This window comes from Channa argus, chromosome 4, assembly GCF_033026475.1.
Source record: "Channa argus isolate prfri chromosome 4, Channa argus male v1.0, whole genome shotgun sequence".
Lineage (NCBI taxonomy): Eukaryota > Metazoa > Chordata > Actinopteri > Anabantiformes > Channidae > Channa > Channa argus.
This window is the reverse complement of record NC_090200.1, coordinates 24,978,141-25,003,790: the sequence shown is the minus strand read 5'-3', so window position 1 is coordinate 25,003,790 and position 25,650 is coordinate 24,978,141. Positions and strand designations below refer to the sequence as shown.

Sequence of the window (25,650 nt, the reverse complement as noted above, 5' to 3'; positions counted from 1 at the left end):
AGAGCAGCTCCTTCTTCCAGCTCAGTGCAATACGCTCACAGGAGAGACTTCAGAGTCTGATGGAACCATCCTAGAGCCTCCTGGCTCTGTACATGATTCGCTGAAGACTCACTGTGTTTCACATGCAACACCTTGATTGAATACCTGTCCAAACATATGAGACGAAAAAATGTAGCCCTGATCACTTTGGATCACTTTCAGGATACCAAATAATAAAATATGTTGGGACAGAGCTTTTACAACACCGGGATCCTTTTTATTAAACGGAGGGAAGAGCCACAAATTACATCAAATTACATCAACATCAAACAGCCGCTCGGCAAATCATAGTAAATGCTCCTGTTGATCCACAGTCTTATTATCCCCACTCAGATAAACGGTATCCCTAGAAGTCAAGCTTGACTTGTTCGGTTTGCTGGTGAAATCACCTTTGTTTTAAATTCCCATTCATAGTTCATTTTATCATGTTCCATTAGCAGTAAAAGTAAAGCCTTTTGTTGTTCAAAAGTTAAACCTTGTGTTTGGACTGCCATTGGGGTCTGAGAAACAGCAAAAACTTCTGAATCCAATGTCAAAACTCCCTTTTCAATCACTTACGCCCTTAAAGCCCCTTTAATATTTTTCTTACAACATTTATCCCCCAGCTCCACACAATAATGGTCAGTTGGCTTAAGCACTTTAGTGCACTTATCTAAAGCTTCATGAGAAGGAGCAGCTATCAATTAATCAATCCTCCCAATCCAGGTGATGATACCCAATGCACAATGCAACCAACACGATGGAGTTTCCCAACTAACTAACACACAATGCCCTAATACCCATGCCCCCCCCCCCACTCTTAATGCGATTACTTGTGGTGGGTTATTACGATCTAAAGTGTGAACCCACCTGTAGCCACGGATGTGCTCACAAGCAAAGCTTCACCCACGTTGGCCACAACATTACCACAACCACTGACTAGCCCAAAGGGGAACGCCACTACAGCCACCCAGGGAAAACACGCCCCACCAGGCAGGGACCAACACAACTGTTAGAGATGTTAATCAACAAGTGCACAAAGGCATCGACAAAGACAGGGAAGATAAAAGTGTAAACGGCACACATTTTTTGCACATTATTAAGAAAGGAAATACATTCAGCACATTAATCAGATGTCATGGATACATGCATTAGATTAGGGTCAGAATGAATCTACACATAACTTTTGTTTAGTCTTGGCCTCTAAAGCATGTATGTAAGTAAAATACTAATTTTCTGGAGAGTATTTTAATAATACATATTGCATAGTTTTGTGCATAAGTTTAACACAATCTCAACTAGCTGTCAATAATGATGATTGTTCATAAAAATAATTGTTAATATAATGAAACACTATTAATAATTTGTCATGAAAGTTGTGAGCTAATTGAGATTAACAGGTAATTCTTCATGTGGTTAGTGTGGTGAAATTTCTAACACAGAACAGTCTGTGAAAAATCCATTGCTACATACTTTAATTAGGCGTTGGCTCAGGTGCCAAAATAAAAAAATAAAAAATATATATAACTACAAAGTAAGCAGCAAGGTTTGTCTTAAATCACTTTAGTCAGAGGACTGACCACAAGCTCAAGTCAACAGAATTTGACACTGATCCAGATGACTGCTCCCTGACATGTCCTGGCATGTTCTTTTTGCAGATGTTAGACTGTTCAGACACAAACCCCATCTAATTACTATAGCAACACCACACATCCTCTTCTCCTCTTGGTTTTATGCCAAAATCTTATAAATGTTGGCACTTCTAAAGCCGTTTTCATATATCCTTAAAATTCACCCTTTCATGTGCTTCATTTACAAACCACTTTGTTGTAAGCTAGTATTCACAATACTTATAACAAACCTCTCCATTCAGTAAGTTACAATCTAAAGTGAACCAACCACATTCATAGTATTGTCAAAGCTTGATCTGCAATCAGGGTGCAAACCAAGGGCCAATAAGTAATTAAAGGGTCAAGGTTTCAACAGCCCCTCCTGAGGTCCCAAAGTTTACAGTGCAAAAAGAGTACAAAGAATATATTTTTTATATATATTTAAATGCGCATACAGCTACAAAATCATGAAAAAGTATATCAGCGCTACAGTTTGCATCCTTATTTAATAAAGCCACTAGGTAATTAGATTGAATTTTAAAAACAAATGTCTGATCTTTACATCTGTCACACTGGGCTTGAACTTTAAATTTGCAAGGGGATACATTTTCAGGGCCAGTTTCAAGCAGTTTTCTGAGAACAATAAAAACAATTGAATCAGCAAAACAGCTTTCAGAAGACCTCAAAATGAAATTGCTAAAGCATTTATAATGCTGGAGAGAGATATAAATGTATCTCAAATAATTTAGGGACACCAGTACTAACTCTAAAGACTGTAATCCAGAAATGGAAGAAACATGGACACATCAAGAAGTAGAGGACCAAGAAAAATACCTGAAAGAGGCACTAAACAACTTGCTTGAGAGCCGTCTAAAACTCTAAAACACAAAGCAAGGGACCTAACAAAGTCCTGAGAGGCAAAAGTCCAAATTCAAGCATAGTCTGCACAAGTCTGGTATGCTTGGAGTATGCTCAGGAGCATGTGAAATAACCATAGGAGTTTTGGAACAAGATTATGTGGTTGGATGAAACCAAACATTAATTATTTGGTCATAATTTACACAGGTATGTGTAGCAAGAGCAAAAACTTTGACATTCCCACAGTCAAACATGGTGGAGCCTTGCAGATGTTTTGGGGGTGTGTCTCTGCATCAGGCACTTGAGCTCTGCATATGGAGAATAAAGAGTGAAAGTAGCTCAATATAATAAGATTTGAAGCAAAGCCTCCTACCATCAATAAAAAAAAGCTTTAACAAGACAGTGATCCACAGCACAAAGAAAAGTCAACTCAGTAATAGTTTAGGAAGAACAGAATGTTTTAACTTTGCCTTCCCAGTCCTAAGACTTAAAAATCATTTTAAAACAACCTGTGGATCGATTTGAGGTAGGCTGCACTTGGCAGACAGCCAGGCATTCTGGTAGACTTGGAACAAATGTGCCATAAATAATGGGCTAAAATTACAACTGAAAGGATAAAAACCCAGCCCAGAGGATACCCAAAGATGTTTGAGGAGGTTATAAAGGCAAAGGGAGGACATAGAAACTATTTGTGAACATTTCTTAATGGGGGGTGCAAATAGCAACAGACTGCACACTACAATTGAACAGCTCTGGTGTGGCTGTAAAAAACTTGACCCTTCTAATACTTATAGGCTGATGGATTCAGCCCTCTAACCCTATACGTTTTGCATTTGCATTTTTTTGCATTTTGCACTGTAACCAAAATCTGAACAAAAGCAGAGAGCAATGTAGAATGTTTTACCTCTCAGCTTGTGAAAGCATTGGTCCGCAATAACTGCTAAGTGGCTGAAATTCTGGCTCTTGTTCAGCAAACCAATGTAATAGCTGGATGCTTGCATGATGAAGTACTTGGTATAAGCCCCATTCATGACCAACCTTGGGAATCTTTATTCCACCTCATCTCACGGATTGCTCCAACCAAAGACTCCATTTAACCACTTTTATATCAATACATTTTTATGTCCATTCGCCAGTTGTAACATTCTTAAATTAATTTCGGCATCGATCTGTCTAACAAATGCCATCTCTTCAATCCCCTAGGTGTTCATGCTATGGTGATATAATTCACGTTACTTACCAGGCAGCCTGTTCATGTTGACTCCCTGGGCAGAAAGGCCAATACCCATGTACCTACACACAAGAAGGAAATTTTCAGTCAATTTTACACATTAGATATTATCCACCCCCTTTAAATATAAATGTATTCATTCAATCCTTCTAACTCTAATGTAATTAAACAATTAAAATATTCTGATACATTTATACATATCTCTTTTGATAAGTGTCTGGCAGAGGCAACTTGGGTATTTGATCTCCTTTTTATATACTAAACATGTAGACTGTCTACACGACTGTGCTAAGACTGGCTTCCTTTATTGTGGAAGTAAGTATCATATTTGGGTGTATTTTGGGTTTCAGTCTGTAGCCCAGTTTCAGTGGTAATACCAAGAAATACACACACTTTACATGTTATTATAGCGGAATGTTAAGACTGTATGTCCCTACTGCTGCCACAGTTTCTGCAGTGTAAGAATGGCAGGAATGTCCACAGCATTCCCCAGTATGTCACAATTCCTTTCTGCAACTTAAATAAGAATTTGTAGTTAGATTCCGCTGCTGCTCCGATGGACCAGACAAATCGCTCCATGCCATCACACTTCTGTCTGGTGTTTCAGCTCTAGTGGACTTGGAAGGCTTTCTTATTTGCAGTTTAGGCAGTCGTTGTGCACACAGACACTCCCACATTGGAGTTGTCTTTTACTGTTCCTTTCTATTATGTGTGATTCACACTGAGCTGTTCAACTGGAACTGGGGAATGTTAACAGTATATTATGCAACCTAAGACTCTTCATAGGGAAAATAGGAGAATTCTCATTCCAGTGGCAAATACCGGTCAAAAGGTAAATTTGGAAAGCCAGAAATCCAAACATCTGGCAAAGCAATTACATGGTCACTGATACTGATCAACAATGCCATAACTTCCAGCTCAGAGGCAGTAGTATGATTTACTGTACTTTCACCGTATGGCTTGCTGTATGATAGGATGAAGAACTATCCTTCATTTTCTTCACCGTCAGTATTTAGAATTATCTAAACAGGTTGGTGACCGTTGTCATAAATTTAGTACTCTGGAAAACTGTCTTTGAGATCCTAACTGAGGGATCTGGGAAAAATCTGTTTTCACTGGCACTGATATCAAACAAAAGTTTAGATGTCTACCAATGCAACTATCTCTGTTGCTGAAACATTTAGAGAGCAGGATGGCTGATGCAGATATACTGGCAACGAAAATCTGAAGGATGTCGTGAGTTACATATTGGGAGGCACTGTTGTATTTGGTAATGACAGTGAATGGTGATGTAAATTAGTTTTTATGTAGATTGAAGGTAAAGAAAATGACGCTTAAGCAGGTTTACAAATTTGCATCCTACCAATGTGACCTTAGGATGTCTGGTCCTATAAGAACAATCTTAAGAAGCAAAGATGAGGAAAGATACTACTACTAATAAAAATAATAAAAAGATAATACTACTCACATCACGAGACAAAACAAACACTCTATCAAACTTAAACCTAAATTTTACTAGGTCACAAACATGTATACTAGTAACTGTTAGATTTAGCATGCGAACACCTTAATGTTACCCATATTTAAATGTTATGTTTAAATTGTTACGATTTTTAGCATACAGTTAACACAGTATGTTAACCATGAATGCATTAAGCACTCAAAGATGGCATGAAATTTGCTCACCTGGTACATTAGTTCTCTACCTTCAGGGTTTGTTCTACTACGTTTTCCTTGCTTTCCCTGCCTGCACGCTCTCACTTGGCCTATAGACTTGACATTGTGATGACATAACAAAAATAAAACTCACTTTTCTAGCCTGTGGAAATGTTTTACAAATAACAAATGTTCACTGATTACAAATTTGTAATATGAAGAGTGATAACTGACATTGTTTGCAGTTGGAGCTCCTGTCAACAGTCTATAAGAGAAAAAAGCTTTTCTGGTCACACCTGACCGGTGGCACTGTATTCATGCAACCAGGAGCAGCATTGGACTGCAAACCACTTTGACATAGTGGCCAACCTGTGTTACTGCAACTTATCACATGATGCACACTGGCCCAAAAAGCCTTAGACTGCTACAAAATAATATGAAAAGGAATTACAGTAAATACAGGCATCCCACACCCTAGACAAGATTTTTAATAATTATTTCCAATATTAGTTGGAAAGTCTTGAAATGAAATGATGCTAATGCATGGAAGCCTGCTGTAGCACAAGTAGCATCTGGGTAATTGTTTTTGGCTGGGATCTGGAAGAAGGAAACTTAGCAATTTTAATAGGACTGAATTGGGTGCACTCCATGCCATCTAGTATGTCATCATTGTAACAATCAAAAAACTTTATGAAAGAATAAGAGTATGTTTCAGTGATTTTTTCCCTTCATTATCAACAATAATATCATCTAAAAAAGTCAGATTAGACAAGTTTCCTTCAAGTTGTAAAACATCAATTGAATTATCAGTCTGCACATTTACTGCAGCTTACAATTGCCCTAGAAACCAGCATGAGGTATAACAGGTAAAAGCTCGCATGATGAGGACTTTGTGCTCATGAGATTTGCTCCTTTGATAATACTCTCCGAAAATATGCCAGTTCAGTGCAGTGATCCGTGGACCCGAGCATGAAGCTGATGCACATTATTGTACATATACAGAAAAGCAGCGGTTAATTAAGTCTTTTTTTGTGCAAAATAACTGATCTGACACTAGCACAAATGTTACTGTAATACTATAGGAAACACACGATGAAGCTTGAACAGAGTTCTGTCCACTTACCCATCTCGACCTTTGCTGACAATCTTGACTTCGAAGTAGTAGATCCCACAGGCGGCGGGGATTGGGTGTGTGGCTCGCACTGATGCTGCGTCCTTGTGATTCTTACCATGTCCTACAAGAGAAAATATGCAAAATGTTCATGAAAAGTAAATATTATATACAGTATATACACCAAAGGCAATTGTATGTTAGGATCTAAGTCTTCCCAGAGCTGGGAAATGCACATTATTGCACAGTATATGCACAGTAGATGCACAGTAATGCACAGTGGTGGCTTGTAGTTCCACTGGAAAGAGGCCAGACAACATTTAAATGACATTAGCTTACCACTTTCATTATTATGTAACCGGCAGAGTAACACATTCCCTGGTATACAAAAATTGGTAGAGCAAAACAACACTTTTCCCCAAAAGTTGGCTAAGCTAAATTCCTACACTGTCAGAGGCAATGGTTTGGTAATTCATTTGTCCACAACTTGGCACCAATGGGTGTTTTAACATCTTCAAACCAGTATTTGTGAATGAATTGAACAAAAACTGTAAGTCTAAGCAGAAGTGGAAAATATGTACCCATCTGTTTTGTTACAGGACTTTATACATTTTCTTATTTTCAACATTTTTAAGAGATTTAAGATTACATTTTAAGATACAAACCTTTGGTCCTACATCCAGATTTGCTAACATAAAACAGGCTTGATAAATGGATTCCAGTGCACATAGCCTTGCCAGCTGACAAGAGTCTGACTGCTTTCTTCAACATACTGCAATAGTGTTGGGGATTGCTTATCAGTTGTGTGAAAATGTTATATTAGGATGTGACTTTGCTGATTTACTCTAAATTGATCAGATTTCATTTCTCTTTATCCCATGTTTTACAAAGGCTGTTTAATTACCAAGTTCTCAAACTTTTTCTGTTTTCTAGGACAACTTTTTAATCAACTCTCTCTTGACCTGATGCATTGGGACCTACAGTACATTTAGTGATTAGTCAGTAATAGATGAATCTCGAAGAACAATGATTTTCTTTCAACACCTTTTGTTGAGGTGCTTTTTTTCTTACATGATTATACGTGGCATTGTTTTTTTTGTCTTTTTCGATGTGTGTGTATACAGATTACAGAGTCAATTTACACTCTGGCAAAGAAGTGATCTACAGGGTCAAAGGGCTCATGTACTCTGGACCATTTACATTGTAGTACAACAGTCATTATTTTCTGTCATTCTATATTCAGATGGCTGCTTATGCAATCCCTCGGGTCATGAGGGAGAGAGGAAAAGAGACTCCCATGTTCAGTAGTGCATTGTATAACTTAAATCTAGGCTCCACAGTAAGCCTGTGCATCTCTTTCTGTTACATTTACTCATCGTGTTGTGCACATAACAGGTCATTGTGGGCTGTTTGTATGTGTGTGTATGAGTATGTATGAAATGTAGACGGGCTGTAACCCTAAACGAAGCAGCTGGCTGTCAAGAGACACCTTAAGGCTGCTGCTGTGTGTGTGTGTCACAAACAGAAAGAGTGAGAAAGCTACAGCTGGGGACACATGGGACATATGGTAAAGTAATGATCATATGACTGAGTGAAACTGAGCCTGATTTTCAGGTCTATATTCCCATACACAGCAAGCTATGATGCAGTTTGTGTTCTGACATCTGTCGATCATGGCCAACATTACGTTTTTCCCATGCTATCCACTGTCTACCTCAACATTAAAACCACCAGATGGTATAAATATATTCAAATTAGAATTTGGAGAACATGCCCAACACATTAAATATACAGATACATGTGTGCATCAGTGTCCCAGAGAAACAGTGTCAAAAAAAAGTCTGTAGAGGAACTGAAGGTGTACAAATCAGGCTACTGTAGTAGCAACCTAGACTTAGAATAACTGTTGCTTTCAAATATCCTCTGTTATCCGAGGCATGTCATTACATGTTAATGTCAGTGACCAGCAAGTTTGTTCACATGTGTTTCTGTGTGATTGTCTGGTCTGATGGTTGGGGCAACATTCATGCCATCTATTTTTAGCTGCTTCTCATGAAAACGATTCCTCAGTAGGCCAACAGGTCTCTTTACAACTGCACAGACGGACAGGACAAATGGCTACTTCTATTAACAACACTGTCCACAATACTATGTCTAAATGACAAACCAAGCGTCAAAATTTAATATCAGATGGTTAAAACTGTAGATGGGTGAAAAACCTATCGCCACTGAAATGTTATTTATCATGTTATTTAATTAAGAAGACCAAGCTGTACTCTTCTGTAAACCTCTCTAAACAGCCCTGGTCCTGCAGCGTCACACATTTCAGCTGCTATGTCAAATCAAACCTTTCCACCAGTGGTCAGAGATCAAAGGTTAATATGCTGCCCTTAAATACATGTGTTCACATGTTTGGTCTGCACTTACTAAAAGACCTTTTCACAATCCTTTGTCATATCATAGTATAAAAACACACAGACAAGTGTAATAAGAAAAATCACTATGCCTGAATTCTATTTATTTGCTGCAGTTTCAGGGTCCAGGTATGATGAATCATGATTCACTGTCATAGAATCATGGCTTACTGGGACACTAGAATAGACAAGAGTTACCATGCTCTTAGTCAAAATTACTGCTGTAAAAATACCTGTCATTTGGTCAATAAAAAAATGTCCATCAAACAGAAAAATTGAAATATTGAGTTCTATTGATCTGTCACTATCAGGGGCAGAAGCTTAGGGCGCATATGCTCAAACAATCCAATTGTGCATCCTTCCAATCTGAAAGAACGCAGTAACTGGTGCAAATTAATAAACGTTATTGCTTATTTTGTGATTAAAAGAATGTATTGCTATTACAAAAAAATATAAAATGACATTGTGTAAACGTGTCAATCAAGCATGAATAACAGGAATAAAAATTATGGTAATTATTAACTCAAAACTAATCAAACCCAAACCACAGACATTCTACTGAAATGAAGGGTTGTTGGATTTACAGAGTTTGTGACTATTAATACTGTCCTGACTGGCTTATTTTTGCTTTTGCTGTATCTGCTTCACACTGGGGAAAATGTGCTGCAGCACAATAAAAACTCCTTAAAGTAAAAACTAGAATCACTGCAATAGCAGTTTACACACATCTGTGCAGACTCATATTCTAATCAGTTCATCTCTGAGTTCAAGTGGAGGTTTGTGCCAGATGTAATGAAATTCCCTCCCGAATTTCCAGAGATATTGTATTGACGATAATGGGACAGACATGAGGTCATAGGGACTTTGACCACGGACCACCAAAATCTTATCAGTTCATCATTCTACTTTATCATTCAGTCAATATAAGTTAAATAAAATACGGATGTTTTTCACAGAGTTAAAAGCTGCTGTTAAAAATAAAACTTATGGTATGGTAGAATATGGTAACACCAGTGGTAAGCTGGCTATGGGTGAGGACTTCTCAAGATATAGATATTTCCTCAAACACATTTAACACATTGAACACTAGATATTTAGACTTATGGCACTTCTTGTTCCCCTTTGTCATCAGTACTCTTCTACATTGCCTTGCATTTTGCATTTTCTGTCAACCTTAAGCAAGTTTGTTAACAGCAACACCACTGAAGATTTATACTCATGTTGCATATCATTAATGTATTGACAGAGGTGCCTTTTTTGACAAAATAAAATAGTTTCTCTTATGCTCTAACTCTAAAGCCACAGCTCTCCTCCATGTATTACTACGTGTGTGGCTGTGCAGACTTAACTTTGAGAGCCCAGAACTGCTCTCTGACAGGCATGTCGTAAACATTTTATGGACTCAAAATCGATGAAAGGATGTGAATTTCAGATTTGATCATATAAATAAATAATGTATGGAAGTCAACATAATTGGACAGGACATGGAGGTGCAGACTCAGCAGTTGATGCCAACCCATGACATTAACCTCTGAATCCAACAACATCAAAATACACTTATTAAGTACAATACATGCAGGTTAAAACAAGTTGCAGTAGATAAACAAAGAGGTCCCTCCAACAATCTTTTATTTTTTTTTTAATGATCCTGATTAAGATTTCTAACTTTTACCAGTACTTAATGTCGCTTTTGTATCTGAAATTGTTTGTTAAAGTTTGATCATCTTGTCCTAGTAGAAGGGGTCCTGATGACATTATAGGGTACTGTGGCCATTACTATGAGCATTTAAGTCCTTGTATAACTGCACCAGAAGCTTTGTCTTTATGCTTGGCACCTTGTCAAATTTTCTGAATAGATTGACTAAGCTGAGGTTGCGCTTTGTCATCTACAGTATTTTGTTTCTGATTTTCAAGGACAGAATTTTAAGGAGCAGCCAAGTACTGGAGGATGTCCTCTGTCATATTTTGGCAAGTTATGTTTTTCTGCTTCTCTGTCGCAAACTACATCAGTTTTGCTGCTAAGTGTGAAGTGGCTGGGAAGAAGGTCAGCACCTTCATGTCAGCAATAGGTCCATTATCTGCAAAGAATTTGAAATGAAGACCTGCCTAAAGTTTTTTTCTTTTTCTCTAAAAGTATTTTAAGTCCAATATATATGTTTACTTAAGAAGTTATTTTAATGTGACATCCAAGGGAATGAGCTTAATCTTTAGCTGCTAAATTCCTAAATGTTCATAACCTAAGTACTAAGTTTGTCAGCTGTTTGGTGCTGAGCTGTTTAAATACAGTGGGTTTTCAGAGCACTGGAGATTCATGAAAGCAGAGTCACTGGAAATTCAAAGGAGGCTAAATGCACATTATAGTTTCAACATCTGCATAACTGCAAGGGTCAGCAAGAAAATAATTATATCACCTGCCAATGACTTTGAGGGTTCATGCCGACTTCCTACATGCCAAAATTGTAATCATAAAAAAAGGACGAACATGTTCCCCTATGGAGATGATTGCAGTATACAAAGGTTGAAAGGATAGTTTAAAGGATGATTGAAAAAGAATGATGGAAAACTCAAGATCAAGGGTAGGTGTCATGGAAAAAGATTCAGGATAAGGTGTCTTCTGAATGAGAAAAATGACATGAATAAAAACATGATATGCTTTTAAAGTGTAAGGCAAAATCAGAAGTTTTTTGCAAATCCCATTAGCTGTATTTGCAACGACAAGAAAATGAGCAAAATGAGCAGACATTAAGCATGCATAATCTTATACTTCCTAAATGTAGCCCTTCATCAGCTTATCACAAAGACACAGTCAAAACTGGAACTGTACCTGACCGTATCTTCCACAATATATTGTGATAATTACCCTTATGTCACTGCACCGATGATATAGTTGTATAATGACATATTTGAATATGTGCTGTAAGGTGGGCATGTCACATGAGTCTACAAACACAAAAGTGTTATGGCAGGCTGAGCCTGCACATGGGAAGTGTCTGTTGTTTGGAAATGTTTCAACAACAAATCACATGTGAATCAAACATCTGTCATTTTTAAGTTGTTTCAGAAACCCAAACCAATGAAGGGTGGAAAGGTGAATCAGATATGTTCCACTGCCTCAAACACAAATACCGCCAACATAAGAAGGAGATCATAGCAGATGTTAGAACAACAACAGAACAAACCTCTGTTCAGACACTTTTTGTTGGCCAGTGGTTATCGCTACGATTAAAAAAAAAAAAAAAAAACTGGCGTGAACTGACAGAAATAATGGCAGTGAGCCAGAGACATTTATTTATCTACATATTAATTAAAACTTTGTAGGTTAATGTGTGTCTGTGCACAACATGCTAAGAAGACAGTGTGGCATTGAACAAAGGAAATTGGCACACTGGTCAAAATAGCATCCAAACCACAAGGGTGAAGCACAGCAGGAGCTAGAACAACCAGGAAAAGAAAAATTGTCCTACACACTCCAGAATAGATCTATTTATATGCCATCCCTGAACAAGCAGTGTCACTTCATCTGCTAATGTTCTACATAGCCCAAACATGACATGGCATTGTCTTGTGTTAAAAAGAAATGCATGGGCCCATTCATTAATTAGTGCCAATGACAAGTTCATGGGTAATTCTAGAAAGAATGCAGGGATCTCAACAACACTTAAGTAAAACGAATACAAATTTCTCAAATTATTAACAGTAATCAACATGTAGCAAGTTCCACAAAATATCTGCATTATGCACTTCTACATCACGGATACATAATAATATATTATATCCAGTTTGACAAGTGTTCACATAATGAGTACAGACCTGATCAATTGTGCCATACTAATAGTCTGTGGATTACATCTGCCTGAAAGTCTTAATTTTAACAAAGAAGTCTTCTCTGATAATCACAAACAGCAGGACAGTCACAACGTATGTGGCAAATAAACCTTTCAAAATGGGTTACACGGTCTGCCTGCATCCTCTCATCCTCTGCATGTTTCACTGACGTCAACAGCCAACAGGGCCCAAAGTGGCCTTGCAAAGCCTCTATGGAGATTTCTCACATCCTGAGCATGAGATGCAGGAGTGACTTTCCTGTAACTGCGGGGGGGAGGGTCTGCTGCCCTGACGGGTCGCCTGACGAAAAATAACAGAGCAGGGCACAAGAGTGACAGCAGGACATAAGACAGATATCACTTTGTTTTGATTTTCTTAGATACATAAGACAATGACAGACAATGCTGACAGTTTTAAAGCCACCCGAATCCCATTCGCGAGTGACTGTAGCGACTGACGAGCAGTGCTTTCACTGTAAAAACAGCAGACTCTCCCGAAACAACAGATTTTAGTACAAGATCGGTATTAAAGATTTGGCCTAATGTTATGCGCAGAGGCCTGCTGCCACACAGCAGCTATTACGAGCGAACTGCCTTCTTGCTAAGGTCTCGGACATGAGCCTGTTGGGGTGCCCAGGGCATTTACAGATGTGATGGAGTTGGACAGGTAGTTTCCAGGCTGGAAAATAACATTTGTCCGAATTCTGGGAAAGGTTTCCAGAACACTGCCACTGAAATCACGCGAGAAAACACAAGTGTCCATTTTTTCTCTTATTTTGCTGCTTGCTGTGGTCAAAAACGAAACAACTGCAGCGTTTAATACACTCAGTCCTACGTTGCAGAAGGTTACAAAGTTTGGCTCGTCTCCATGTTGTAGCCAGCACTGTTTCCACCACAATATGAGTCCCAGGGAACAGCTAGGTTAGCTAACATTAGCTAATTAGCCACAAGGCTAACTACTGTATCTCTTCCAGAAACAGCTTGCTGTTAGCTAGCTCTTGTTTGTTTAACATCATCAGTTAGCTTATTGGAAGATCCCTGTCAGTGCGTCGTTATTGCTGCCAGTGTCTCCTTCCACTACAAACTATGGAGACCGTCAAACGCACAGTCAGCTTACTGCAAACAAATAACGTCATAAACGGTGAATAAACAAAAGACGTGTTGTTGAAGGTGAATTTTAGTGTGGTGGTAATATGACCAACTGTCAGGGTTATCGATTTCACTGTCACCCATTTGGGCATTCCTCTACTCATTTGTGAAACAAAGCAAGGTTATAGGACAAGAGAGGCAGCTCAGACTAGATTTACCAGGACTGCGCACACACACACACACACACAGTCAACATAATCGCATACTGCGTGTGTGTGTGTGTGCGTGCGGGTGAGAGAGAGAGAGAGAGAGAGAGACCCTCTCTGTAACACTGTCACAGGTTTGAGCTGAGACCCTCTGCTGCTGCTGTGACCACTTGTTTAGACCCATCAGCTCTCTAACCTTTGTAATGGACCCGCAGGTTGTTCTGTGACAGCCCAATGTAGCTGTATTTATCCTTGGGGCTCCAGGATCGGGGTAAAGGGGTCTCTTCCTCGTTCACAGCCGGGTAGAGCCGCTTCAGCCGCTCGTTCAACTCGTGCTCCTGGTAGTTAAAAGCAAGATCCCCTAACGCTCCAAGCTCTGCCATTTTTGGCCCCTGTCCTGTATTTTATTGTTCGTCTCTTTCTATCCAAAGCCCCGTGTCTGTCCGTTGGAGCTGTAGGCTGAGAGTGAGAGGGACTGAGAGGAGAAAATAGCAGTGGTGTGACATCCCCGGATAAGCTGCAGAATGTACAGTAGGCTGGAGCAGTGCCGTCTGGGTACTGTAGTTCAGCTTCAAGCAGGCTTTTGTGCTAATGTCTCTAGAAATGACTACACAGCTCCCCTGGTTTAGGGCTTACAGTCAGAGAAGTCTCTTGGAAATGTAGTTTTTAGGCCGCAACATTTATAATCAGTTGAATATTAGCGTTATATAAAGGAATCTCATTGTTTTGGTCTTATTTTGGCCACGTGCGAGAATGTGGAACAAACATCTTTGTCAGCTAAATAGAAATCATTAATATCACTAGTACCAAAAGATTGGAGCCAAATATGGGTTTTCCTAAAGACAAAGATCGCTTCTTTATTGTACTTATTGGAAGATAGTTTTTAAACTGGGTTATTCATTGGACTGTTTTTTATATCATACATTTCTTGATAGTACTAGAAAGGCTTAATGTACATAAACAAGCTGTACTTTATTGGTTAGAAAGTAATTTGTTTTCCTCGTCCCCACTTTAAAAAGTAACTAGTTAGGCGCGCCGCGGACTACTGTGTGGGGCCTTCTGCGTGCTGTCCTCGTTACTATGGAAACAGTGCTACAACATCTGAGACGCTAACGTGAAACTAAACGGAACACACTCACCGAGTTATAGGAGCAGGAGCTTTTAAAGTTTTTGTTCGCCTTCTTATAAACACTAAGGATCTCACCAAACAAAGAGATCAAATTTCCACCTTTAACGCCGAAACAAAAACAAAGGCAAGTGATAGACACTGATGTAAAACGAAAATATTGTATTATAAAATAGTAGCGTTGTTACCGTGTAAATACCTGATACACAATGTTCAATGTAACTTAGCTTTGTTCTTCTTTTATTTTAGACCCGACTTTGACCACAGTCTAGCAAATTACACTGTCCAGATGTCGGGGGATAGGAAAGAAGGAAAAAGTGCTGATGCTGTTTCTGTCCAACCATCTGCAGCGACAAAAGTAAATATCCATAAAAAAGAGCTGAATTTCACTAGGCTGCTTTATGTTATTTGAATCACAAGTATTTTGATTGCTGTAAATAGCCTATTATTTGTCACAATAGCTACTCAAAGTTCCACCTCTTCCACTGTTACAGCAATGTGATTACTCCTTTTTGTTTGGCAATGTGTGTGTGTCTGTGTGTATGTTTGTGGTAAACCATAAAGTTACGCTGGACAGGAAGCAGTTACATTTATGTAAGTCCAGGGAAAAAGCCCAGACTCCTGCTGCAACTGGAGAGCTATGTTATGAAGGAGCTGCAAAGAATCAATGAAAGTGAGCCAAAATGTCAGGAACTAAAACTGCAGGTGCTTTTTTTATTTCGTTATATTTTGGTTTTATAATTAATCTAGAAAATACTATACACTTTCTTTGACATAGTACTGACATACTTTAATCTGCTTTGTCCACAGGTCTACCGGAATGTGTTTGTTTTTTTCATCAAGGAGTTCAAAACCTACCAACCAATTCTATCTGCCATTAAAAGGGAATATGAAAACACTTTGGGTCAGTAGCTCTGTCAGCAAGCTCATCGTATAATTTTATTACAATTTTAAGAAATTGCAGACTACTATGCTTTAGAGAGTTATAGTGCATTTCACATTACATATTTCAGTCATCAAACATCTTAACCAGGAGAAGATTTATGTCAAGGCTGCTGTAATTAGACTGTTTTAGTTTAAACTAGGGGCACTTAAAAAACTGCTAACCGAGTGTATTTTGAATATAAGAAAGTACAATAAGAAAATAAAGAACAAATCTATTAATCAGCCTCAAAATACAAAGCAACCTTTTTTCATGGTTCACATGTTCCACTTAAACTGCAATAGTTCCTGAGAACATGGTTAAATAATAGATCCTTTATCATGCATTATACATGTGTTATCAGCATATCAGCAGGATCAAATCCGAGAACTGGAACCACTGCGATCCCATCTTAGGCTGGTGAGAGAGGAATGCGACAGGAAGATTCAAGCCTGCTGGGGAGAGGAAAAGGCTGAGATTGCAGCCTTGAAAAGAGAGAAGTTGCAACTGCAAAAGAACATTGAGGCCATGAGGGAGAAAGAAAAGGCCATGCAGGCAGTGGTAAATCAGATATATTATTAGTCTATTTATTCATGTAACTTTTTAAGGCTTAGATCTTGGTGCAGTTAAGATCCAGATTAATTAGTTTCTTTTATACTTATATAAGTCATAGATAGAGATTTTCTTTATCCAATGAAAGTTTTATTTGATAATCAAAGAATCATTTTAGGATATTAAGTTAAGTAATAGATCTTGACTATTTTCTCTTACACCACTTCACTGTCTTCTGTCCCACACCAGGTGGACCATCTGCAGTCTGAACTGTCTAAGCAGTACCTGCAGTATAGAGAAGAGTTTGATGCTCGCAAATTGCTGATATGGCAGCTCAATGAACAAAAAGGTAGTTCTGTGAATGAAGAGCAAGCTACGCATGAAAATACAGGTAAAGCAGCAACTATTCATCTAGCTGACTGGCTGACAATTAATGTGCTAAAATTTTAAGAATTAGGGAATTTTTGATTTCCTGGATTTGCATTTTTTCTAACAATATTTAAAATGTCGGTTAGACAAAACATGATACTTGTGGACATCATTTAGGATTTAATGTGATAGCTGTTTTTCACCAAGTTCTGATAGATAAAATGTTCAATAGAATAATCAAAGAAATTGTTATTGGTTTTAGACTAAAATTTAGGGGAGCATTAGCAAGAAATCACATTACTGCTTACATATTTATTGTCCTTCAGAACCTTGCCCATCATACTTTGATTTTAGGTTAAGTCTCTGGCAAAGTCTCATCCTAGTTAATAAATAAAAAATTTGTTCTGACTTTAAAGACATAGTTTGACATATTGGCAAATATGCTGAGTCCCATGAGAAGATCAATATTGTTTTCCTATCGGTCCACATAAAACTACACCCTGCAACTAACAGCTTAGTATAGAGACTGGAAACAGCTAGCCTCAGCTCTGTTCAAAACTAAAGTATGCACCTCTACCTAAAGCTCACTATATAAATGGTAACTGCGGTATTTTCAAAAACCTTTATTTTAAAAAGTTACCAAACAGAGACTTAAACCAACAATGAATTGCTTCTACTCATGTTTAGTGTCTGTCAGTCTGACGCATGGCTGCAATATGAAACCAGGATACTGGATTGAAATATGGTGACCATTCATCCTAAAGTTGCTCAATGGCACATGCCAAAAAAGAAATCCCCATTCTTGGATTCCAGGCTTTAAAATTTCCCAGATGTTCCTCACTCTTACACATTTTGGGCCCATAGTGCATGCAAACTAGCAACCTCCTTCAATAAAACGTCTTGGCTCCCTTCACAGATTTCTGGGGTTAAAATAAAATAATCCTATGGCTCCTCTCGACTTTCCGGTTGATACTGGACAAACAGAATTAAAGGGCAACTTCACCAATTTTCAGCTTGCCTCCCATGCCTTTAGTTTAAGGTGTAAATATACAATAAACTTTTCTCTGACCTTCCTATTTCAAAATATTTCTCCTCTTCTGGCTGAAAAATGCCTCGAGATGACATCACCCGGAGCAGTTGTACATCAATAGAAGTTCAGATAATATTATCTGGGGGAGCTCTGGAAAAGCGGGTTGACCACAATCACAACCTTCACAGTGTGAGCAATGAGATGACAAAATCCGAACTGAAGTGCCCTCCAAGTTGTACACACATACAGCGGTGGGAATGAAGGACCTGCGGTAATGCTCCTTGCTACATTGAGGGTTTATCATTCTGCCACTGAAGGAGCTGCACAGAGCCTCCACTGTCTGATGCAGTGTATGAGAGGTGTGTAGGTCATAATGGATATCAGCTTGACTAACATCCTCTTCTCAACTACCTCCTCCACAGAGTCCAGCGGGCAGCCCAGGAAGGGAGCTGGATCTCCTTACCATATTGTTTAGTCTATTCCTGTCCACACCCCAGCATACAACAGCTTAGTGGATAGTTAAGGGTACCAAAGAATTTTAGAATGTCCATAGCAGAGACCTGCACACTCCAAAGGACCTCAGTCTTCTCAGAAGGTAGAAGTGAATTTGGCCCCTCTTGAACAGAGCATCAGTGTTGTGGGACCAGTCCAGTTTATGGTTGAGGTGAACACCCAAGTACTTAAAACTATCCTCAATCTCTAAGCCCTGGATGTTCACCGGTGTTTGAGGCAGTGTCTTTCTCCGGAAGTTTATCACCATCTCCTTTATCTTCTTGGTGCTTAATAACAGGTGGTGGCGCTCACACCAGTACACAAAGTCCATGATGACTGACCTGTGCTCGAGCTCATTCCCCTCTGACACACAGCCAACAATGGCTGAGCCATCAGAGGCCTTCTGGAGATAACAACTGCTGGTGTTGTGTGTGAAGTCTGAAGTATAAAGGGTGAAGAGGAAAGGTGAGAGCACCGTTCCCTGAGGGGCCCCAGTACTGCGGACTAACACTTCAGATACACAGTTACACAGCCTGATGTACTGTGGCCTATTGGTGAGGTATTCAATTGTCCACGCAGCCAGTTGTCCATCCACTCCTGCTCCGTCAAGATTCGCCTCGCAGTAGTGTAGGGTGAATCGTGTTGAAAGCGCTTGAGAAGTTCGACAAACATGACTCACAGTGGTTCCGGCAGTTTCTAGGTGAGTCAGTTCCCAGTGCAGAAAGTAGATGACAGCGTCATCCACCCCAGTGTTTGGCCTGTAGGTATTTGTGACATTATGAAAAATTTATTTACTGTTTTATAGCCACTCCTTTTGCAATGATTCTCAATCAGAAAATGCTTTTTGGGGCAGTGTGTGGAGCCCCCTTCCAACAACAACAGAGGTCTGTGACACAGAAAAACAAGGTAATTTAGGTTACAGACCAAGATTGCATTATAGTAGAGGCAATTCATCGTTGGCTTTTAAGAAATTAATTCTGGTGAAAATACAAATAATTTAAGAAATGACAGAAGTTATTCTTTTACACATTTTATCTGAATGAAAATTGACATCAAACAAAAAGTTATGGCTGGACTGTTTTCTGACCTGAACTTAATGTGCCTGGTTATGAACTGGTCCATGTAACTCCAGCTACATATTTATTGTAGAAATTCCTTCATGTAAAGTACTGTATTTAAATGCTAATCAAAAAATAAATTATACCTTTCATTTTAGCTATTTAAGAAACTTAAATACTTAAAATATAAATATCTAAGCATAAAGTGTGTAGTAAGTAAGTGTATTGTCCTTTAAAGTTTGTTTTCATTATGAAAGTAGAGTCTAAGGACCCTGTGAAGCTACAGCTGTCTCTGAAAGTATGTCGACAAGACCTGACTAAAGCTCAGGAGGAGCTCAAGAGGATGAAGGCAGAGTACTGGGATGTTGTGCCTCGACAGGAGTGGGATAATCTGGAAAAAACACACTCAGAGACTCTTCTGCAGGTAACTAATTTACTCACATATATGGCCGAGATTGTATATGTAAGCATGTACACATACACTGAAATGATCTAAAATCAATATCCTTCACCATTTTCTTGGTATTTTCCTCTTTGCTGTTCAGTTGAAGACACTGCAGGGTAACTTTAATCAGTTGAAGAGTGAGTATGACACTCTGCTGGAGCTCCATAAAAAAGGCAGCCTTCACAATGAGATATATGACTCCACTAAAGTACAGGTAAGATAAATATAATTAAATACATTTTTGTGGAAATGTATTTAAGGGGTGACTGGGGCACAGGAAGGTAGAGCGGTCATCCAACTTAGTTGCTCCAGGTGTTGGCTAGCTGCTAACCCATCGATGTGTGTGTAATTGTGAGTGGGAATGGGTGAATAAGAAGCAGTGTAGGCACTTTGAGTGCCAACAGGTAGAAAAGTGCTATATAAGTGCAGACCATTTACCAAAGTTTATATAGAATTCTAAAATTGATTATTTAAATGAGATATAAGGTGCTAATTATCTAGCTTTTGGTACTAAGCACAAGAACAAATTATGTTCAGACTGATTTAGGTAAACAGTTTTCTAACCTCCTGGGGCAGCCATAGCTCAGTTGTCGACATGGCAAAGTGTCTCTGGGCAAGACACTGAACCCCCAACAGGCCTTTCCCATCCCTAGCTGTTCAGTGCCGGTCCAAGCCCGATAGAAATTTGGGAGGGTTGTGTCAGTAAAAACTGTTACAAATCAACATGCGGAAAATGATCCGCTGTGGCGACTCTGAACTCAAGGGATAAGCTGAAAGGAATAAAAAAATGTTTTCTGTCTAACCTCGTGGCTTCAGTTTTATATTTTGGATAAATATTAAAGTATTAAATATTATCGTCTAACTGAAATGATTTGGGAAATGTTCAACAATTCCTTAAAAGTTATTTTTCTTGTTGCTGTTTTTTTTTTTTTTTTCAGATAGATGAGTGTGTGTCTCAAGGGCAAAACCAGATTCAGTCTATGCAACTAAAACAGCGGATCAATTCTGGTACTTCTGAGAGCAGCACACTCCCTGCCCAGGAATTTAGGTTATATTAACAAATGCACACAAAATCACACACAATTATAGTCGTTTCAGTTTTATTAATCGGGCCCAAAATTACAAATTTACAAACCCTTGATTCAAGTAAAACTATATCCACTCTGCTTTCTCTCTGTTGAAAGAGTGTGTTTGTGTATATGTGTGTGTGTATGTATAGGGTGTTTCTGAGGGAACCGTTCCCCCTTAAGTCCAATGAGGAAATAGATGAACTTGTGGCTTCAGATCAAAACGAACCAGACAGCAGCAATGAAACCATCTCTTCTCAAAGACTGCACAGCCTGGTACATATCAACAGATATCAACTCAGTTCATGCTAGACCAGTAATGTTAAATAATTGTATATGTGTTTAATCCATAATGAATAGAGTAATTGTGGCTGTTTTTAATGCTCCAACAGCTTGCAGAATTTGGTGCAACAGCTTTACATCCGGGTCCTGATGAACCCAAACAAAATGCTACATCAAATCACCTTCCAGGCGGCAACTAAGGCCATCTTGCCAGCATATAGACAAGTTATAACAAAAGGTCACAGATTAATGACTGTTACCACAATATATGCTAGAAGAGTTCTTCATTTTAAGGTAACTGCAAATGTATATACAGCAATATGGTTGAATAAATCTCTGCTATTACTCACAAATCAATCGATACCTTATATCTCCATTGTATCCTATGAGAACTCAGCATTTTATCAAACCAAAATCTATCTATCAAGTAAGCAAATTGAATACTGGGTTCATGTAATCTTGCCACATGTGACTTACTAAAATAACTATAGCATTAATTTTCCTCATTCACATAGTGTTCTTGTTTTTTTTGTTTGTTTGTTTTGGTCTTGCAATATTCATTACAAATTTTCACACCTGTGACTCTGATCTGTGTTGCCCTGGTTACGGTTCCTCAGTCTCTCTCCCCTCCACACTGCCTGATTAGTCTCACTGGTTTCACCTGTTGCCTTCCCTTTATATACTCCACTCACCTGTTCCTCCATGTCAGAATGTCTTTCTCCAATTTAAAATGAAACCTGTGTTCCCCACTGAACAATCCAGGTTTGCCTACGCTGTGTCATTGCTCTTAGGCCAATTGTGGGTGGGGAACGGCAGAATGGGAGAGGGGTTCCAGATCTACCTCCACTTTTGAGCTGTTTTCTGAGGAGCTTTTGAGGGTGTTTGGGCCATCTAAATCTGAGAGATGTCTCTTGTCTCCTCTCTAAGGTCACTCACTCGTCCCACTAGCTTCAGGTCACGTTTTCCTGCATTATCTACTCCAGTGTCGGTCCCCAAACCTACCTCATTTCCCGGCACCCCAGAAAGCTTGGGAGAGCACCTGAGGAATGGTTCAGTTGGTTTCGGCACAATTTATGTTTACATTATGGCCACTTGGGTCACGGGGTGCGGACATTTCCTGTAAAGATGAGGCTCAGCGGGAGCAGGGAGGCAACTGCTGAATCATATTTGGTCTCCTTATGTTTCCGCCTCCCGACCTAACTCTAAGGTGACGTTGCAGAAAGCTGCGTTATTGACTTCGGTGCGGAAATGGAATTTGTGGACGAGGACCTTGCTCGCCGTGCATTCCCTTGGTTTCCCACTTCAAACCTGTTTCCATCCGGGCGCTGGACAGCCATTTATTGAATCTGAGCACCCTGCAGATAGCTCCTGTTGCCGTGACCATTGAGAATCACTGTGAGAAATGATTGTTTCAGGTCATTCGGTCCCGTCTGCATCCTCTTATTCTCGGCTCCACTTGGCTAGCACGTCACAACCCACATATTGATTGGCTTGAGGGCAAAATCTTTATTTGGGGAACTTCCTGTTCCAGTCTTTATCTCAGGCAAGTTATCATTCCATCTAGTTTTCCATCTCTGGAGCCCCCTTCCAACAACATATAGATTTAACTAATGTTCCCGAGATTTACCATGACCTTATTAATTAGTCTTCAGCAAAGACATGGTCACTTCTCTTCCTCCTCACCATCCCTATGACTGTGCAATTGACCCTTTACCTGATACTATGCTGCCAGGTGGCCGGCTTTATTCACTCTCTGGTCCTGAACAGCTATGGAAAAATATATTAATGAGTTACTGGCGGCCAGTCTCATTATCTCCTGCAGGTGCCATTGTTTGTTTTTTTGTTTTTTATTGGCAAAAAGGACAGGGGGCTCTGACCCTGCACTGACTATTGTGGACTCAATCAGATTCTTTTCCATAACCCTTATCCCCATTCCAATCATCTCTGTTTTCAAGCTTCTGCAGGGCGCTACAATGTTTTCTAAGTTAGTCCAAAGGAATGATTGTCACCTTGTCCACATTCAGGAAGGGGGCATGTGGAACACAGCGTTTAATACCCCAGTATTGCCTTTCGGCCTGACCAATGCTCCAGCCGTTTTCCAGAACTTGGTCAGAAATGTGTCTTTCACTCTCCCTAAATCTCCTTTCTGGGGTTTATCATCTCACCAGGGAGTATGGAAATGGACTCCAGTAAAGTGAGCGCAGTGAAGGACTGGCCGACCCCTGAATCGCAAAAGCAGCTGCAGCGTTTCCTGGGGTTTGCCAACTTCTGCAGACGGTTCGATAGTGGGTATATTACCATCGCTGCATCTTTCCACTGGTCTCCTGACACCAAGCGAGCCTTCGTCGTCTCATATTCTGCACAGCTCCTATCCTCACCCTCCCAGATCCTGGCAGACAGTTCTTAGTGGAGGTGGATGCATCGGATGTGGGGGTAGGGGCTGTACGCTCACACAGATCAGGGAATGACTAAAAGATCCATCCATGTGCCTTTTTCTCCCGCAGCCTCACTAAGGCGGAACACAATTATGACATTGACAACCGTAAATTTCTAGCTGTAAAACTGGCCCTAGAGGAATGGAAAATTGGTTGGAGGGGGCTGAACACCCATTTGTATTTCTCACATATCACAAACCCTTAGTACCTCAAAACAGCCAATTGACTCAACTCATGTCAAGCTCGCTGGGCCATCTTCTTTAATCGCTTCCAGTTTACCATAGCTTATTGTCCAGGCCACTAGAACGCCAAGGCAGAGACCTTGTCTTGTATATTTTATCCTGCCTCCCTCTGTCTGCTTAGCCCTTACATGACTGGAAAAGGTGTCCTGAGCTCATAATAACATTTTGGTCCCTTCCACCTGTCCTGATACTGTCTTGCTTGTCCCAGACCAGCTCAGATAAAACGTTTTGGTGTCATGACACTTGCTTATTCTGCTATCCCGGCATTGCCTGCACCCTATTTGTTGTGCGCCAGTGGTTCTGGTGGCCAACTATGGCAAAACACGTCCGCAAATTTGTTCCAGCCTGTCCTGTCTGCACTTGACACAAACCTAGACACCACCACCTGTTGGACTTCTTCATCGGCTCTCCATCCCCAAGTACCCATGGTCCCATATTTAATTGGACTTTGTCACTGGTCTTTCCCTCTCAGATTCTGTAAGATGACTTATTTCATTCCTCTCCCAGCTCTGTCTTCTACCAAAGAAAGAGTTGAATTATTTGTTTCTCATGTCTTTAGAATCCATGGTCTCCCTCGTGACATCTTCTCCGACTGGGGCCCCCAGTTTGTGTCCAAATTAAGGAGAGAGTTTTTCAGGCTTATCTGTGCTTCTGTCAATCTCTCCTCAGTCCAATGGTCAGACAGAGAGGTTAAATCAGGATCTGTAGAGGGGACTCCAGTTCCTCATCCTCCTGGTTACAGAATGTAACCTGGGTCGAAGACTCCCACAGCTCTCTACTGTCGGCTGCCCCGGAGTTGACACTGTTCCAGGTAGTCTATAGTTACCAACCACCACTGTTCAAATTCCGTGAAAGAGAATCTTCTGTTCCTTCTGCACAGGCTTCTGTTCTGGGCTGTCGGCTGGCTTGGAGGAAATCGCAAACTGCTCTGACCAGGACCTCAGACTCATAGAGATTCGCTGACAGACACTGTCACGACTGGGACTATGATCTTTGTTGCCCTGGTTACAGTTCCTCATTCTCTCTCCCCTCCGCACTGTCCCATAAGTCTCACTGCTTTCACCTTTTGCCTCCCCTTCCGATACCCTGTTCACCTGTTCCTCTGTGCCAGAATGTCTTCTAACCAGTCTGTCCTCTTCCTCCTGTTCTTTTCCTGCGCTTTTCTCTGAAGATTCTCTTCAGAGTTTTTTTTTTTCGAGTCTCTTCCTGGAGTCTTCAGTGTCTGGCCTCTGAACCCAAGTTACGGCTCATTGGACCGTCTGTTCTATTTTCCTGCTCTCAGTCAGTGTTCATCGGATCGCCTAGACCTAGAATATTGCCTTAATTAGACAGCACTATTATGACATAGACCTACTTCTATAAAGGTAGTATTTAGTATATTAGTACATTATACTGTATACCATGCTCACATTCACCATAGCCTATAAAACTCCATGTCAAAACATACATTGTTACATACATATGTCTGAGCTAGCCTCTCCACAGCTTCACCTTCTGCTCCAGTTTTCTCTGTCTTCTAGAGAGCCAGATCTTCTCATAACATTGCATCCCATTTACTTCCTCAGTTAAAAGAGTTAAAAGTGAAGAAAAGGTCATAGTAGATTTTTTGTTGC

General features: G+C 39.8%; 2 protein-coding genes across 8 annotated transcripts in view; one reads left to right on the top strand and one right to left on the bottom strand.

The window, feature by feature from the left end:
• ranbp10 (RAN binding protein 10) overlaps positions 1-14,536 on the bottom strand; it is a 33,047-nt gene extending 18,511 nt beyond the window's left edge. For 5 of the 6 annotated variants that reach the window (XM_067501615.1, XM_067501614.1, XM_067501613.1 and 2 more), the window contains exons 1-3: positions 14,214-14,536; positions 6,497-6,608; positions 3,727-3,779 (exon numbers count right to left, since the gene is read on the bottom strand). In XM_067501615.1, the coding sequence (XP_067357716.1) occupies positions 3,727-3,779; positions 6,497-6,608; positions 14,214-14,400 (352 nt within the window). In that variant the 5' untranslated portion in view covers positions 14,401-14,536. Of the gene's footprint in view, positions 1-3,726; positions 3,780-5,403; positions 5,425-6,496; positions 6,609-14,213 lie in introns of those variants that run through there. The other variant, XM_067501618.1, reaches the window with a different exon arrangement.
• Positions 14,537-14,690: 154 nt separating this feature from the next.
• Positions 14,691-22,017, top strand: tsnaxip1 (translin-associated factor X interacting protein 1). Of its 2 annotated transcripts, none has more exons than XM_067501619.1 (11): positions 14,691-15,270; positions 15,393-15,501; positions 15,708-15,848; positions 15,954-16,047; positions 16,430-16,626; positions 16,867-17,008; positions 19,824-19,990; positions 20,112-20,225; positions 20,950-21,059; positions 21,231-21,354; positions 21,471-22,017. In XM_067501619.1, the coding sequence occupies exons 2-11, from the start codon at positions 15,433-15,435 to the stop codon at positions 21,558-21,560; spliced, it is 1,248 nt and encodes a 415-aa protein (XP_067357720.1). In that variant the 5' UTR covers positions 14,691-15,270; positions 15,393-15,432; the 3' UTR covers positions 21,561-22,017. The 2 variants fall into 2 exon arrangements, with proteins under 2 accessions (XP_067357720.1, XP_067357721.1); XM_067501620.1 differs by having other exon boundaries at positions 19,827-19,990; positions 21,471-22,013.
• Positions 22,018-25,650: the final 3,633 nt, after the last annotated feature.